Source organism: Scyliorhinus torazame, chromosome 5 (genome assembly GCF_047496885.1).
Source record: "Scyliorhinus torazame isolate Kashiwa2021f chromosome 5, sScyTor2.1, whole genome shotgun sequence".
NCBI lineage: Eukaryota > Metazoa > Chordata > Chondrichthyes > Carcharhiniformes > Scyliorhinidae > Scyliorhinus > Scyliorhinus torazame.
Window position 1 is genome coordinate 91,838,875 of NC_092711.1, and position 17,500 is coordinate 91,856,374.

A 17,500-nucleotide genomic window follows, 5' to 3' on the forward strand; every position below is an offset into this window, starting at 1 on the left:
ATGATTGACCTCCAACCACCACAATCATCTTCCTTTGTGCCAGGTACGACTCCAACCAGTGGAGAGTGTTCCCCCTGATTGCCATTGACTCCAGATTAGCTAGGGCTCCTTGATGCCATACTCGGTCAAATGCTGCCTTGATCTCAAGGGCAGACACTCTCACCTCACCTCTGATATTCAGTGCTTTTGTCCATGTTTGAACCAAGGCTGTAATGACTGCAGGAAGACATCCATAGACTGATCAGCGGGCCAGAAAAGTAGCAAACTGAGGTCAATCCAGAGAAGCGCGGGGTAATAAATACATTTGGGGAGGGTCAACACGGCAAAGGGAAAGAATATGAATGGTATGATAAATGTAGAGGGACTGAGGGGCGTAAGAGTGCATTTCAACAGATCCCTGAAGGTGACAGGAGAGGTAGATACGGTGATTGTAAAGGCAGAGAGGATACTTTGTTATTCACGGGGACATAGAGTACTGGAGCAGGGAATATTCCCAGCAATTTCTCTTGGAGGAAAGACCTGAAACCCCTCTCTCCACAGATGCTGCCAGAGTTGCTGAGTATTTCCAGCATTTTCTGTTTTTATTATAAGATCAGGGAGGTTATACTGGAACTGTCCAAAACACGAGTTAAGCCACAGCTGCATTACTGAGTACAGTTCTGGTCACCACATTACAGGAAGGATGTGTTCATACCAGAGAGGATATAGAGGAGATTGACCAGGATGTTGACGCAAATGGAGAATTTTAACAATGAGGAAAGATTGGAGAGGCCGAGGTTGTTTTCTGTGGAACAGAGAACGCTGAGGAGAGATTAAATGATGTGTTTAATATTGTGAGGGGCCCGGATAGAATGGACAAGAAGGATTTATTTCATGAACAGATCAATAACCAAGGGGTTTAGATTTAAAGTAATTAGCAGAGGATTGGGAGTGGAAGGGGCATAATGGATCTCTGTGTCTATTCGGAACCCTGGATATGCGTTATCCCTTCTCAGTTCCCAAATAACAGAGGTCAAGTCTGTGCTTTTTGGCAAAGTCCAGTTGAACTTTATTTGTCATCTGTGCCACTTGTTTTTAATACAAAATTTAGAAAAAATCACCAACTAGCCCTGCAGTAAGCTAGTCAGATTAATTGTCTTTAGCAAATACAGAAGTTGAGTTTTCATTCAAATCATAATACACCAGATAAAGTAACTGGGTAATTTTGATTAGCAAAGCGAGCAGCAAAGGTTTCAGAAATATAGATGGAGTGAGCAAGAAGAGAAACAGAACAGAGCAACAGAAGCACTTTTCCATTCCGGTAAGTGATTCTTAAGAGAATTGTTATCTCAAAGTCTGGCCTTCTTTTTACTGCTGATTGGCTTTAACTAATTTATAATTCATCAATTTGACCAAAGTGTCTATCCATCAATTTAAGAGATATATGTATTTGAGTATGTTGGCGGAATTCTCCCATTCCATCGCTTGCCAATTTTCCAAATTATTGACACCTGCATCTCAACATTAATTAGAAAAAAAACAGCCTTCAGGACATTATGACCTCAGACTGTCTATTACCATGGAAACAAGACTGCCCATGCTGGAAAAGCAGCAGGAGACAATGGGGTCTTTTAGCTAGTTGGCGTGACTGACCTTGCTTGTCTCAAGCAATTTGCAAATGTTAAAATATAGGTTTAATGAACGAAAACTAAAGTGTATGATCTGGATTAACCCTTAATGGGTATCCAGCTATTGTTGCACTCAAATAATGCTTCATGCTTACCGAGTTCTCATTTAACTATTTTACCGTTATCATCTATAGGTAACTAGAAAGCCCATTTCTATCAGTCCCCCCTTTTGATTCTTCTAAAGATTAATAAGATGAATCAAAATAATGAATAGAAGTTAGGGAAGAAATGTGATAGGATAGAATTAAGCGCGGGGAGGAACTCATTTGCATTGTCTTTAATGGTTCACTTGTTTGAGAACAGCCATCAACACTGGAGTGGGCAAAGCTTTGCAAGCGTTACAAGCATTCTGGATGTATTTTATTCAGAAAAGTGATTATATAGTACAATAACAATTCAGTAATAATGGAAGTTGATTCCATGATTGCAGTAATAATTGGGTAATAATGCAGTAATGACAGTTCAATAGTAGGAGCCTGGTTCAATGTCATGGGCTGGTGGTGCAGTTGGACCAATATGAACCACTTTGACTGTTGGGGCATTATGGGTAGCCATACATTGGCCAATGCATCTGATCGGCAAGATCACTAACTAAATGACAAGCCCAAAAATGAAAAATTAGAGAAGTCCCTGAATGATGGAAATTCCTGTGCTACCCACCCATCCAGAGAGCCATCCCCTAAGAGGGGTGTCAGAGAGTTGTTAAAGTTTCCCAACTTCTTCTGGAATATGTACTGGCAAGCTGTTGATTTCTTCCGAATTATCTGGGATGTAGGTGCAACACCCTGCACCAATCAGGGCACAGGTGCCACCTTTTTCGGCTAGCACATAGTCAAGTGCCATCCGATTCTGTAAAGCCACAGTTCGAATGGCTAGCATCTCGGCTGAAATGCTACTGAGGGCTCGGGCAGTGTCATTGGCTATTTCCTCAAAGGCTGCGGCCAATTTAATGTATTCTCTAGTCAATACGATGATGCCATAGGCAGGGATGAGAGCAGAAAAGAATTTCTCAGCCCCTGTGATCTCGCGTTTAGACCTCGTGATGATAGTGGTAGGTTGATATTTCTCAAACTGGGATGAAAGGTCCATGTTTTGAGTCTGCGTTTATAGCATCGGCTAGGGAAAGGGAATGGCAGATGAAGGGGACAATGAATCATAAATAGCACGCTCCTCTGCAGCTCACCGGGAGCCAAGGGTATGCAGTATTACTGTAATAGGTGCCATTATAGGTAGAATATTGGGCAACCACTTGTGGGTACCAATATTCTGTACAATTTGTCCCATCAGTGTGATTAGATATCCCTTTAAAGTCGATGGGGATTCCCTTAATGTCCAGAGACCACTACCTTTCTTGTGTCATGAGTGCACTGTGTACTAGCACTCACATCCAATAATATTCACATTTACTGTATCCCGCATTCCATGCTCTATGATTATAGCTGATTAAACATATTGTCCCAGTATGGTTATGACCAGTTGGGAAGGTTATTTCTGTTTCCGATCACAGACATGTTGATACCATCCCTTGAAAGTGTTTAATGGGCGGCCTGCAGATCGCCATCTCTTAACCTCATCGTTTATCATTTCTTTGGTTCTGGTGTCTCCACATTGGGGAAGGGAAGAGTCGGGATTTTGGAAAATGTACCATTCTTCCATTTGGGATAAAGTAAAAGGAACAGGCTGCAGTGGGATACCTGCTTGGGAATTGGTAGGGATAGAAGAACACACCCAGCAATTAGAGACGTTAAAGTCTCTGGCATAGGTATAGGACATGTAAAGGAACGTGTTAACATTGAACTCCTGGGTAAGGCCTGCTGGGCCAAACACATAACTGCAAATCAATATTATGGCAAACATTTTTAGATTCTGATTTTGGTAAGCACGCTTCACATATGACGCGTGAATCCTTGATTTCTTTCCTTGGAGTTTCACGGCTGACTGGGTTGAGAGTAATATCTGGTAGGGGCCTTCCCACTTGGCTCCTAATGGTTCGTGCTGAATTTGTTTTACGTAAGCGGATTCGACGGGCACCAAGTCGTGGCCCCATCAGGAGGATCGCCCCACGCCATCGAGGCCTGAAAGCATTTGTTAAGTTTTGACAATAACTAAGTAAAGCATCCCTCATCAGATGACAGTCTGTCTTTCTTAAGTCAATAGTTCCTGGCAGGGACATGGGTCTACCAGTGATGACCTTAAATGGGCTTAGTTTGGGGTTGCTCTGATACTGCACAAAAGGAGTGCCAAGGCCTGAATCCAATTCCTGCCTTTTTGGTTGTATTTGGACAATCGTTCTTTTAAAGTCAGGTTCATGCGTTCCACTTGTCCTGATGATTCTGGATGATCAGGGCAGTGTAGATTCCAATCGATGTTCAGTAACCTGCACACCTCCTGGCAAACAGCAACTGTAAAGTGGGTTCCATTGTCTGAGTCAATGCTAGCTGGTACTCCCCATCTGGGAATATAGGCTTTGCATAGAACTTTGGCTGTATGGTTGGCTGTAGCCCTCCTGGCTGGCGCAGCCTCTTCCCATCTAGAGAGGCTATTCACTATTACAAGGACGTCAGTGTATCTTTGACATGTAGGAAGGGTGATGTAATCAACCTGTATATTCTGGAATGGAACTGCAGGGGCAGCTTTTAGCTGAGGCATTGATGTTATAGGTCGTAGGTTGTTCTTTTGACAGGTTACAGTGGTTGGATACCAATTGTGCATGTTTTTTGAATCCTTTGCCACACCAACTTTTCTGGAATCAAGCCATCATCTGTCCTGGGCCAGAAATGGCAAAATGGCATCAGTGCCTGTGGTGCAACTGGTTTATCAGTCTGAACTTGTCTCCAAATATCATCATCATACAACTGGATACCTGAGTCTAACCATGACCAGCACGGGGCAGCACGGTAGCATTGTGGATAGCACAATTGCTTCACAGCTCCAGGGTCCCAGGTTTGATTCTGGCTTGGGTCACTGTCTGTGGGGAGTCTGCACATCCTCCCCGTGTGTGCGTGGGTTTCCTCCGAGTGCTCCGGTTTCCTCCCACAGTCCAAAGATGTGCAGGTTAGGTGGATTGGCCATGATAAATTGCCCTTAGTGTCCAAAATTGCCCTTAGTGTTGGGTAGGGTTACTGCGTTATGGGGATAGGGTGGAGGTGTTAACCTTGGGTGGGGTGCTCTTTCCAAGAGCCGGTGCAGACTCGATGGGCCGAATGGCCTCCTTCGGCACTGTAAATTCTATGGTTTCTCTTCTTGTGCCGAGTCATGTTGCATTTCACGCAGATCTTGTAATAAATCGGTCACTCCCAATTTGTAGATGTGTCTTGGTTCTGCTGAAGAATCCCACTGGGAGGCAGCTTCCTTTGCGACTCTGTCTGCAAGGGTGTTTCCTTGTGCTTCTATAGTGTTGTCTTGAGTAATGGCCATACCCTTTAGAATGGATACTTCTTTTGGCAAAGCTATGGCTTCTAGGAGTCATCATTTCAGTGGTGGGCACCCAGAACTCACTGTCTGATAGGGTCACAGAAGCAGAAATCCGGATCACTTTAAAATAAATGTCTTGGATATCCAACTGAAGGACTGGAACAGACAGGGCAATCGACTGAGATCTGCAAAATAGGATTAAGCCGAATAGTTCCACTTCAGCCAGCACTCACACAATGGGCCAACTGGCCTCTATCTGGACCAGAACTTTGAGATTTTTACTCTGATAGTTGGAGTTTGTTTCTGATGATAATAACCTCTGAGGGACTGGAGTTTAACATTCTCGATATTGGTGAAATAAATCAGCTGTTTTAAACACGTTGTAGATTTTTGTCTTTTGTCTTTCCCGCCTGAGTGTTTAACATCACCTGGCTGGAGCTCAGAAAGGACAATCTCACCTCATAGAATCAGAGAATTTACAGTGCAGGAGGCCATTTGGGCCATCGAGTCTGTACCAGCCCTCGGAAAGAGCATCCTACTTAAGCCCACACCGCCACCCTATCCCCGTAACCCCATCTAACCTTTTGGACACGAAGGGCAATTTAGCATAGTCAATCCACCTAACCTGCACATCTTTGGAGTGTGGGAGGAAACCGTAGCACCCGGAGGAAACCCACGCAGATACGGGGAGAACGTGCAGACTCCGCACAGACAGTGACCCAAGCAGGAATCGAACCCGGGTCCCTGGCACTGTGAAGCAACAGTGCTACCCACTGTGCTACCGTGCCGCCCTTGCATCCAAGCTCCCGGATTGTCTGTCTTCTCTCCGGGTAAGATTGTGTTTGTCTCTTGTATTTCACTGTGACAGGGCGGAGACCTGATTGAAGGGATTCAAACATGGGAGTTCTGGGAAAGATGGGCAAGGATTTGGGAGGTGGCAACATGTTCAAAGAGTTTCGAGAGGAGACGGAGTTGAAGATGGGGCCGTAATTTGTAAGGGTGGCAGGGTCAAGGGTTTGTTTTATTGAGGGTGTGATGATGGCAGATTTGAAGGACAGAGGGACAGTTGCTGAAGAGAGAGAAATGTTGACAATATCCACGGACACAGGGTAGTTGGCTGATCAGTAGCTCAGTGGGAATAGGGTCGATGGAGCAGGAGCTGGGTCTCATGGACAAGATGAGCTCTGAGAGGGCATGAGAGGAGATGGGAGAGAAACTAGAGAAAGATGTGGGTTCAGGGCTCAGGAAGGGATGACATTTAGAGACAGTTTGGTCCGGTGGGCTCGTGGAAGGGAGGGAAGCAGGAGAGGCAGCTGATCGGATTTACTCAATCTCAGTCACAAAGAAGCTCCACAAGCTCCTCACACTTTTTGTTGGAGGTGAGGATGGAAGAGACAGGGGAGAGCGAGAGTACTTCAAAAGGAACTAACTTGTGTCAGAGATATTGAAAAGTTTCAATACACTGAGGATTTAACTCAAAACTAATTTATTTGACTTTTAGCCAGAATATTAGCCCCTGTAAATGGGCTGAAGTTTGTTATCAGCAGAAAGAGACCCAAATGAACATGGTTCAGTCCTGAATGTGAGTAACAGCAAAACCCAATCACTGTGGTTACTTGTGGCCTCGTTGGTGCTTCCGCAGGTCGGATGACTGAGTAAATCCCTTCCCACACTCGGAGCAGGTGAATGGCCTCTCCCCAGTGTGAACTCGCTTATGTACAGTGAGGTTAGATGATCGTCTGAACCCAGTCCCGCAGTGAGAGCACCGAAACGGTCTCTCGTCAGTGTGAATACGTTGATGGCTCATCAGTTCCCCAGAACTTTTATAGCACTTCCCGCAGTCTGGACATTGGAACGGTCTCTCATCAGTGTGAACTCGCTGGTGCTTCTGTAGGTTGGAAGACATTTTGAATCCCTTCCCACACTCTGAACAGGTGAACGGTCTCTCTCCAGTGTGAACTCGCTGGTGACTCAGCAGGGCCGATGACTGAATGAATCCCTTCCCACACTGGGCGCAGGCAAATGGTCTCTCCCCAGTGTGAATTCGCTGATGTCCAGTGAGCTGAGATGAGTGTCTGAACCCAGTCCCGCAGTGAGAGCACCTGAACGGTTTCTCGTCAGTGTGAACACGTTGATGGCTCATGAGATTCCCAGAACTTTTACAGCACTTCCCGCAGTCAGGACATCGAAACGGTCTCTCCCTAGTGTGAACTCGCTGGTGCTTTTGCAGGGTGGATGACTGAGTAAATCCCTTCCCACACTTGGAGCAGGCGAATGGCCTCTCCCCAGTGTGAACTCGCTGATGTTCAGTGAGGTGAGATAATCGTCTGAATCCAGTCCCGCAGCAAGAGCACCTAAATGGTTTCTCGTCAGTGTGAACACGTTGATGGCTCATCAGTTCCACAGAACTTTTACAGCACTTGCCGCAGTCTGGACATTGAAACGGTCTCTCATCAGTGTGAACCCGCTGGTGACTCAACAGGTGGGATGACCGAGTGAATCCCTTCCCACACTTGGAGCAGGTGAATGGTCTCTCCCCAGTGTGACTGCGTCGATGAATTTCCAACTGGGATGGGGAAGTGAATCCTTTCCCACAGTCCCCACATTTCCACGATTTCTCCTCAGTGTGACTGCATTTGTGTCTCGTGAGGCCTGATGATCGAGCGAATCCTCGTCCACACACACAACACGTGTATGGTTTTGTCCCACTGTGAACGATGCTTTTTCCTTCCATGTTCAAAGTACGATGATGTTCAGGATATGATAAATTGGAAACTCTGTCAGATCCTGATGTGATATTTGGTTTGCATATCTGGACTTTGAAGCCTCCCCTTCGAACACCCTGTGAAACTGATTGAAAACAGAAAATAGGGAGTGAGAGAGAACCCACAAAAACACAAAGGCAGGTTGTGAAATTGAGCTGAATGAGTCTGGTCATTTGGGGGGCCGGCATTGGGAAAAAGTGACCATGAAAACTGCTGGATTGCTGTAAAAACACAACTGGCCTCTTTGGGAGGAGAGAGAAAGAGGTGAAGAGGGATTTTGTATATTTACAAGACATTATCGAGAGAGTAGTTGGCAAAGCAAATTCAATCTTGAGCTTTAGAAATAGAAATATTGATACTGAAACTATGCTTTTGGTGGCACGGTGGTTAGCACTGCTGCCTCACAGTGCCAGGGACTCAGGTTCAATTCCGGCCTTGGTGACTGTGTGTGTGGAGCTTGCACTTTCTCCCCCTGTCTGCGTAGGGTTCCACCCGGTGTTCAGGTTTCCTCCCACAGTCCAAAGAAGGGAACATTAGGTGGATTGGCCTTGATAAATTGCCCCTGAGTGTCCAGGGATGCACAGGTTAGGTGGGGCTATGGTGTTACAGGGACAGGGTAGGGGTGTGGGCCGAGGCAGGGTGCCCTTTCAGAGAATCAGTGCAGACTCGAATGGCCCCCTTCTGCTCTGTAGGAATTCTATGGCTCTAATTCTATTCTGTGAATCTTTATGAAGTTCTGGTCACCACTCTTCAGCAAGAACAAGGAACAAAGAAAAATTACAGCACAGGAAAAGGCCCTTCGGCCCTCCCAGCCTGCGTCAATCCAGATTCTTTATCTAAACCTGTCGTCTCTTTCCAAGGATCTACTTCTCTCTGTTCCCCGCCCGTTCATATATCTGTCTAGATGCATCTTAAATGATGCTATCGTGCCCGCCTCTACCACCTCCGCTGGCAAAGCGTTCCAGGCACCCACCACGCGCTGCGTAAAAAACTTTCCACGCACATCTCCCTTAAACTTTCCCCCTCTCACCTTGAAACCGTGACCCCTTGTAATTGACACCCACACGCTTGAAAAATCTTGTTGCTATCCACCCTGTCCATACCTCTCATAATTTTGTAGATCTAATCAGGTCCCCCCTCAACCTCCATCATTCCAACGAAAACAATCCTAATCTACTCAACCTTTCTTCATAGCTAGCAACCTCCATACCAGACAACATCCTGGTGAACCTCCTCTGCACCCTCTCTAAAACATCCACACCCTTCTGATAATGTGGCGACCAGAACTACACGCAGTACTCCAAATGTAGCCTAACCAAAGTCCTATACAACTGTAACATGACCTGCCAACTCTTGTACTCAATACCGCGTCCGATGAAGGCAAGCATGTTGTATGCCTTCTTGACCACTCTATCGACCTGCGTTGCCACCTTCACGGTACAATGGACCTGAACTCCCAGATCTCTCTGTATATCAATTTTCCCCAGGACTCTTCCATTGACCTTATAGTCCGCTCTTGAATTGGATCTTCCAAAATGCATCACCTTGCATTTGCCTGGATTGAACTCCAACTGCCATTTCTCTTCCCAACTCTCCAATCTATCTATATTTTGCTGTATTTTCTGACAGTCCTCTGCAACTCGCTATCTGCAACTCTATCTGAATGTGAAGGTTCTTGGGAGATGGTGCAGAGGAGATTTACCAGAATGGTTCCAGCAAAGGAGATTGAGGGGAGATTTGATTCAGGTACACAAGATTATGCCAGGTTTCCATCGGGTGGATAAAGAAACACTGTTTCTTTGGGGTAATTATAGGCCAGTGAGCTTAACTTCGGTAGTAGGGAAGATGCTGGAATCTATCATCAAGGAAGAAATAGCGAGGCATCTGGATGGAAATTGTCCCATTGGACAGACGCAGCATGGGTTCATAAAGGGCAGGTCGTGCCTAACTAATTTAGTGGAATTTTTTGAGGACATTAACAGTGCGGTAGATAACGGGGAGCCAATGGATGTGGTATATCTGGATTTCCAGAAAGCCTTTGACAAGGTGCCACACAAAAGGTTGTTGCATAAGATAAAGATGCATGGCATTAAGGGGAAAGTAGGAGCATAGATAGAGGATTGGTTAATTAATAGAAAGCAAAGAGTGGGGATTAATGGGTGTTTCTCTGGTTGGCAATCAGTAGCTAGTGGTGTCCCTCAGGGATCAGTGTTGGGCCCACAACTGTTCACAATTTACATAGATGATTTGGAGTTGGGGACCAAGGGCAATGTGTCCAAGTTTGCAGACGACACTAAGATAAGTGGTAAAGCAAAAAGTGCAGAGGATACTGGAAGTCTGCAGAGGGATTTGGACAGGCTAAGTGAATGGGCTAGGTTCTGGCAGATGGAATACAATGTTGACAAATGTGAGGTTATCCATTTTGGTAAGAATAACGGCAAAAGGGATTATTATTTAAATGATAAAATATTAAAACATGCTGCTGTGCAGAGAGACCTGGGTGTGCTCGTGCATGAGTCGCAGAAAGTTGGTTTTCAGGTGCAACAGGTGATTAAGAAGGTAAATGGAATTTTGTCCTTCATTGCTAGAGGGATGGAGTTTAAGACTAGGGAGGTTATGCTGCAATTGTATAAGGTGTTAGTGAGGCCACACCTGGAGTATTGTGTTCAGTTTTGGTCTCCTTACTTGAGAAAGGACGTACTGGCACTGGAGGGTGTGCAGAGGAGATTCACTAGGTTAATCCCAGAGCTGAAGGGGTTGGATTACGATGAGAGGTTGAGTAGACTGGGACTGTACTCGTTGGAATTTAGAAGGATGAGGGGGGATCTTATAGAAACATAGAAGATTATGAAGGGAATCGAGAGGATAGATGCGGGCAGGTTGTTTCCACTGGAGGGTGAAAGCAGAACTAGGGGGCATAGCCTCAAAATAAGGGGAAGTAGATTTAGGACTGAGTTTAGGAGGAACTTCTTCACCCAAAGGGTTGTGAATCTATGGAATTCCTTGCCCAGTGAAGCAGTAGAGGCTCCTTCATTAAATGTTTTTAAGATAAAGATAGATAGTTTTTTGAAGAATAAAGGGATTAAGGGTTATGGTGTTCGGGCCGGAAAGTGGAGCTGAGTCCACAAAAGATCAGCCATGATCTCATTGAATGGCGGAGCAGGCTCGAGGGGCCAGATGGCCTACTCCTGCTCCTAGTTCTTATGTTCTTATTTCCATTCACTGATCGCACAAGCAGTCGGGACACAGATTTAAAGTTTTGGGTAAAACCTGGATTGAACGATATAAGATCCTGAGGGGTTTTGACAGGGTGGATGTGGAGAGGACGTTTCCGCTTGTGAGAGAATCTGGAACAAGGGGGTCACTATTGCAAAGTGAGGGGTCACCCATTTCAGATGGAGATAAGGATAATTTTTCTCTTGAGGGTTGCAAGAGAAGGGATAGCATAGTGCTTGGCACTGCTTCCTCACAGCACCAGGGACCCGAGTTCAATTCCCACCCTGACTGTGTGGAGTTTGCACTTTCTCCCCGTATCTACATTGGTTTCCTCCGGGTGCTCCGCTTTCCTCCCACAGTCCAAAGATGTGCAGGTTAGGTTGAATCGGTTAGGATTGTATTCGCTGGAGTTCAGAAGAATCAGGGGGGGATCTCATAGAACCCTATAAAATGTGGGTGGCACGGTGGCGCAGTGGTTGGCACTGCTGCCTCATGTCGCCGAGGACCCGGGTTCAATCCCGGTCCCGGGTCACTGTCTATGTGGAGTTTGCACATTCTCCCTGTGTTTGCGTGGGTCTCACCTCCACAAATCCAAAGATGTGCAGGGTAGGTAGATTGGCCATGCTAAAATTGCCCTTAATTGCAAAAAAAAGAATTGGGCACTCTAAATTTATGTTAAAAAAACAGGGCGAGACATAGAAGATTCAGGACGGATGTTCCCGATAGTGGGTGTGTCCAGAAATAGGGGTCACAGTCTGAGGGTACGGGGTAGACCATTTGGGAGAGAGGTGAGGAGAAATTCCTCCACCCAGAGAGTGGTGAGCCGATGGAATTCGTCGCCACAGGAACTAATTAAGGCCAAAACATTGCATGTTTTCAAGAAGCAGTTCGATACAGCACTTAGGGTGAAGGGGATCAAAGGATATGGGTGAAAGCGGGATTAGGCTATTGAGCCAAATCAGCTCTGATCGTAATGAATGGTGGAGCAGGTTCGAAGGGCCAAATGGTCTCCTCCTGCTCCTATTTTCTACGTTGCTCCGTATCCATGCATGTAAATGGTCCAGGAGGTATGAGGAAGAATGTTTTTACACAGCCAGTGGCAATGACCTTAAACTTGCTGCCTATGAAGGAGTTTGGAAATAGACACAATGAATGATTTTTTTTTTTTTAATTGGATAAATACCTGAGAGAAATAAAGCTGTAAGGATACAGAGACAGAGCAGGAGAATAACTCTGACTGGATTGCTCCAGATAATAATAATAATATTTATTGGTGTCACAAGTAGGCTTACATTAACACTGCAATGAAGTTACTGTGAAAATCCCCAGGTCGTCACACTCCGGCGCCTGTTCGGGTACACTGAAGGAGAATTCAGAATGTCCAATTCACCTAACAAGCACGTCTTTCGGGACTTGTGGGAGGAAATTGTAGCAGGAAACCCACGCAGACACGGGGAGAAGATGCAGACATCGCAGACAGTGACCCAAGCCGGGAATCGAACCCGGGTCCCTGGCGCTGTGAAGCAACAGTGCTAACCAGCGTGCCGATTGGGAGCGCGCATGGACTCAATGGACCGATTGCCCTTCTCTGCCCATAATGTTAAAAAATAAAAATAATAAATTTAGAGTTCCCAATTAATTTTTTCCAATTAAGAGGCAATTTAGCATGGCCAATCCACCTAACCTGCACATCTTTGGGTTGTGAGGGCGAAACCCACGCAAACATGGGGAGAATGTGCAAACTCCACATGGACAGTGACCCAGAGCCGGGATCAAACCTGGGACCTAAGCGCTGTGAGGCAGCAGGGCTAACTCACTGCGCCACCGTGCTGCCAGCTGACTCTGACATTTTTGTCTAATTTCGCCATGTAATTTAACCCTGGGGTGTTCAGATATCACTCAATTAAATCTGTGCTACACTCCCTCCGAGGCCATTCTAACCTTCCTCAGGCCCAGGTTTGGCCTAACCAGGGTTTGTGAATCTCAGGGCTTTTCCAGTCACACTGAGACCTGAAATGTTCCCTCACAGACAGAACAGACAAACCTTTTACCTTCCACACCCAGATGCTGCTGAAATTCAGTTTCTAATGAACCGAGTGACTCTGTCAGATTGTGATGTGACGTTTGGTTTGCGTTCCCGTGTGTTAAACCTCCTCTTCCAGTATCCTGTAAATTTACAGAAACCTCACTGTCAGTTTCGGATAGAAATTCACAACATTCTCTCCTTACCAACTTTGATTAAATGTATTCCTGGAGGTTTGATCACATGACCTGCCCCCATCCTCCAGCCATTAATCGGTCAACACATCCATCCTTGTGACACACTGCCTTCCTCGGCCAATTGGGAAGTAAATGGACTCATTACCTTACAGGACAGTGATTGACTGTCAGCCAAACAACCTTTATCCCATTTTCAATATTTTCATATCCACTGAACAGAAATGTTCAAAAATCTTCTTTACTGTCCCAATGATTTTCCAGACACCCAGGTATGAATCTCACCAAGGCAGAAGATAAAATTTGAATTCATTGAAAGTCTACTGATGACCATGAAACCATTATTGGTTGTTGCAAAGACCCATCTGGTTTACTCCTGTCCTTCAGTGAAGGAAATTTTCTATCCTTACCTGGTCTGGCCTACATGTGATTCCAAATCCAGTCAGCTGGTTGACTCTTAAAATGCCCTGAGATGCACTCAGTTCTAGGGCAATTAGGGATGGGCAGTGAATGCTGGCCCAGCCAGCGACACCCACATCCCGTGAATGAACAGAAAAGAAAATCTGCCATCCTTACCTGGTCTGGCCGACGCGATTCCAAACCACAGCAATGTGGTTGACTCTTTAAATGTCCTCCAAGATGGCCGAGCAAGCCACTCGGTTCCAGGGAAATTAGGGATGGGCAATAAATGTTGGCCCAGCCAGTTACTCCCACAAATGATCTAAAATAAAATGCTGGAGACTCCAGTCAGTCAATCCGTGAGAGTTGGCATCCGGTCCAGACTCGCAGCGCATAATAATAATAATAATCACTTATTGTCACAAGTAGTCTCCAATGACGTTCCTGTGAAAAGCCCATAGTCGCCCCATTCTGGCGCCTGTTCGGGGAGGCTGGAACGGGAATTGAACCCGCGCTGCTGGTCTTGTTCTGCATTACAAGCCAGCTGTCTTAGCCCACTGTGCTAAACCAGTCCCTTCCCTGCGGCGCATTGTCCTCTGTAAAGATGGCGGGTGGAAATCGGGCCTGTCACCGCTCAGCTCTCACTCTGTTCGGTGCTGTTTAAGACGGGACCGTTAACATTTTACTCGGGAGTTACTCGGGGCTCACTCCGCAACTTCTATTGCTCCCCGGACACCCACCGGCTCCAATCCTGAAAGTTGCTCGATTGTTTCTTTCCCGCTCCTCGCACCGTCAGCGACAACCTGAACTGCGCATGCGCCGGTCACAGCCCGAACGCCGCATGTTCTAGTCACAGCCGGACTCTGCGCATGTGCGAGAAACTTCTGTCATGTGGAACGAGCACATTCTCAGCTGCTACCCATGTTGGGTAATAAACCCGCCATTCAAATGGATATTTTTGATATAAATTATGCGAATTGATTACGATTATAACATTGGGCCAGGGCAACACCCACATCCCAATAACAAGTGAAGGAAAGTTGGCAGTTAGAAAGGAAAATGCATTCATAGAATTTACAGTGCAGAAGGAGGCCATTTGGCCCATCGAGTCTGCACCGGCTCTTGGAAAGAGCACCCTGCCCAAGGTCCACACCTCCACCCTTTCCCCATAACCCAGTAACCCCACCCAACACTAAGGGCAATTTTGGACACTAAGGGCAATTTAGTATGGCCAATCCACCTAACCCGCACGTCTTTGGACTGTGGGAGGAAATGGGAGCACCCGCAAGAAACCCACGCACACACGTGTAAATCCTCCCCTACTAATCCCCTGTAAAAGGTGTTTCCAAAATTAATCACCGTCAGTCCAGGATAGAAATTCACAACATTCTCCCCTCCTGCTTATGGGTTAAGGATGACCGCTCATGACCCCCGCTGCACACTGACCCTCTTGTCATCAGCAGTCCCTCGATTTGAGGGTGACGTCTACTCAGGGTTGTGAATTTCTCTCCTGGGTCTTCATATGGTTGAACAGAGACTCAGAACTTTGGACACATGGGACAGAATGTCTAATAAGAGCAGGATTGGCTTCCTTTTCTTTCCATCTCTGCCACCGCTTTGCATCATCAATAAGACATTGGGAGTCAAAGACGAATGCAGTTTGATGGACAAGTTGTCTCCATTCTGAACAATGTGGAACAAGCTCCTCCCACTCGTTGAAACATGGCCCCCGACAAAGACAACAAACGCGCATGCGCCCTGATGCACATCCAATAAGGATGGCGGCCGTTAACCCGAGCCGAAGATGAGGAACTGCAGCCCCGCTCGGTACAAACGGGTCCCGTAAACTTTTCCGAGGTTTGCGGGTCACAACAGCTTTACACAACATTTCCGCCCAACCCCGCGATCTCTCGCTCCCTCCATATTGTTAAACGCCTCTTACCAATTTCCGATCTGAAAAATACTTCCTTCTGCATCGCCATTACCCACACTGCGCATGCTTCAATCACAGCGGGCCCGCCCCTCATTCACTCCGATTGGTTGGAGGACTCGCTGCCCCCGGTCGGTCCTCCAGTTCCGCGCCTCCTCTTTCTATTGGTCCGGAGCTGCCGTCAATCACCTGGGCATTGTGAGGCTGATTTCAGGCTGACTCGCTGATTATTCAATAACCATAGAGGTAGAATCATAGAATTTACAGTGCAGAAGGAGGCCATTCGGCCCATCGAGTCGGCGCCGGCTCTTGGAAAGAGCGCCCGACTTAATCCCACACCTTCACCCTATCGCTGTAACCCAGCAGCCCCCTCTAACATAAGGGCAATTTAGCATGGCCAATCCACCTAACCCGCGCATCTTGGGACTGTGGGAGGAAACCGGAGCACTTGGAGGAAACCCACGCAGACACGGGGAGAACGGGCAGACTCCGCACAGGCAGTGACACTTCTGTTGGGACTCGCTGATTTTGGTCGTTTAATTTGACTGGACCACATGCTTGGGGAAAGCAAGAGAGGAAAGAAGGTTCGATAGAAACTAGAATGGTCTGTTGTGAATTTCCATCCGATTCTTACAGTGATCATTTTTGTAAACTTATTTTTCAGGCATTAGAACGGGAGGATTGGGCAACTCGAACCAAATATGACCAACTGTCACTCAATTCATTGGGATCTAAATATCACAAACTGTCAATGTGCTTGTCTGTTCTGACTGTGGGAAGAGATTTCAAACATCAGTGTGACTGGAAAAGCCCTGAGACTCACACACCTGAGTGAGAGAGTTCCGGTGAACTGACTGTGGAAAGAGCTTTAACCAGTTACACAGCCTGAAAAATCATCTTATTTCCTCTGCTGGGAGAGTCTAGGACCAGAGGGAATAATCTAAGAGGAAGGGATCTCAAATGTAGGACAGAGATGAGGAGATATTCTTCCATCAGAGGGTAGAGAATCTGTGGAATTCTTCAGCTGTGCAATCATTCTGTCTCTGGAGTTTACCATAAAAAGGCAAAGGTGAAGGTGTCTTAACCCGGATGGGCCGCTTGGTGGCGCAGTGGCTCTTTCACGGAGGGGCCTTGAGTTCAGACACATCTCAAACAGGACTGGTGAGAAATATCTGTCTGGGAAAGGGGAGACAACTGTGTAATCGGGAGAAAGGATCAGTGCCGATGGACCTTAGAGAATGGAGTTCAGATTAGTCTGATTTTCTTCATTTTCCCCTCAATATTAATTAAAATTCCAGCGAAAATATTACACAAAAGTTTTTTTTATGTTTACAAAAGGGAAAATAACGATTGAGGGTCACAGTGAGAAGAGAACACATGCCCTCCGAGCTGCCAAATGTATGTACAACTGTAACAGACACAAGAAAGAGAGAACAGGAGCTCAACATAAAGGGAAGGCAACTGTTGCAAATAAGGTACTAGATAAATTAATGCACTATCGCCAGAACCTCGTAACCTCACCTGACGTTGTGCGCACTAAGGGGTAATCTAGCATGGCCAATCCACCTAACCTGCACATATTTAGACTGTGGGAGGAAACTGGAGCACGCGGAGGAAACAGGAACAGACACGGGAGAACGTGGAAACTCCACACCGACAATCCCTCAAGGCTGGAATGGAGCCCGGGTTTATGGCGCTGTGAGGCAGCAGTGCTATTTATGCGTTGATGGTTGTTTCTAACTATCTATTGATGTGTATTGATGCCTCCATGTGTATTCATGTGTGTTCGTGTTAATGTGTGCACGAGTCTGCTAATATGTGTATACGTGAGCCCATTAGTGTGTTAATGTGGATTATTGTCTCTGTTTGAATGGAAATATTTCTGTCATCGT

The 17,500-nt window shown here is 46.3% G+C and overlaps 2 protein-coding genes across 4 annotated transcripts in view; one reads left to right on the forward strand and one right to left on the reverse strand.

Annotated features, from left to right (window-relative positions):
* The window catches only part of LOC140421475 (uncharacterized), an 856,937-nt gene that overhangs the window by 483,967 nt on the left and 355,470 nt on the right, over window positions 1–17,500 (forward strand). The window lies entirely within an intron of this gene.
* On the reverse strand, window positions 1,930–15,694 carry LOC140418931 (uncharacterized). Of its 2 annotated transcripts, none has more exons than XM_072502606.1 (3): window positions 15,621–15,694; window positions 13,114–13,228; window positions 1,930–7,931 (listed from the first exon to the last, which is right to left on the reverse strand). In XM_072502606.1, the coding sequence occupies exon 3, from the start codon at window positions 7,813–7,815 to the stop codon at window positions 6,694–6,696; it is 1,122 nt and encodes a 373-aa protein (XP_072358707.1). In that variant the 5' UTR covers window positions 7,816–7,931; window positions 13,114–13,228; window positions 15,621–15,694; the 3' UTR covers window positions 1,930–6,693. The 2 variants fall into 2 exon arrangements, with proteins under 2 accessions (XP_072358707.1, XP_072358708.1); XM_072502607.1 differs by lacking the exon at window positions 15,621–15,694 and adding an exon at window positions 13,856–14,008.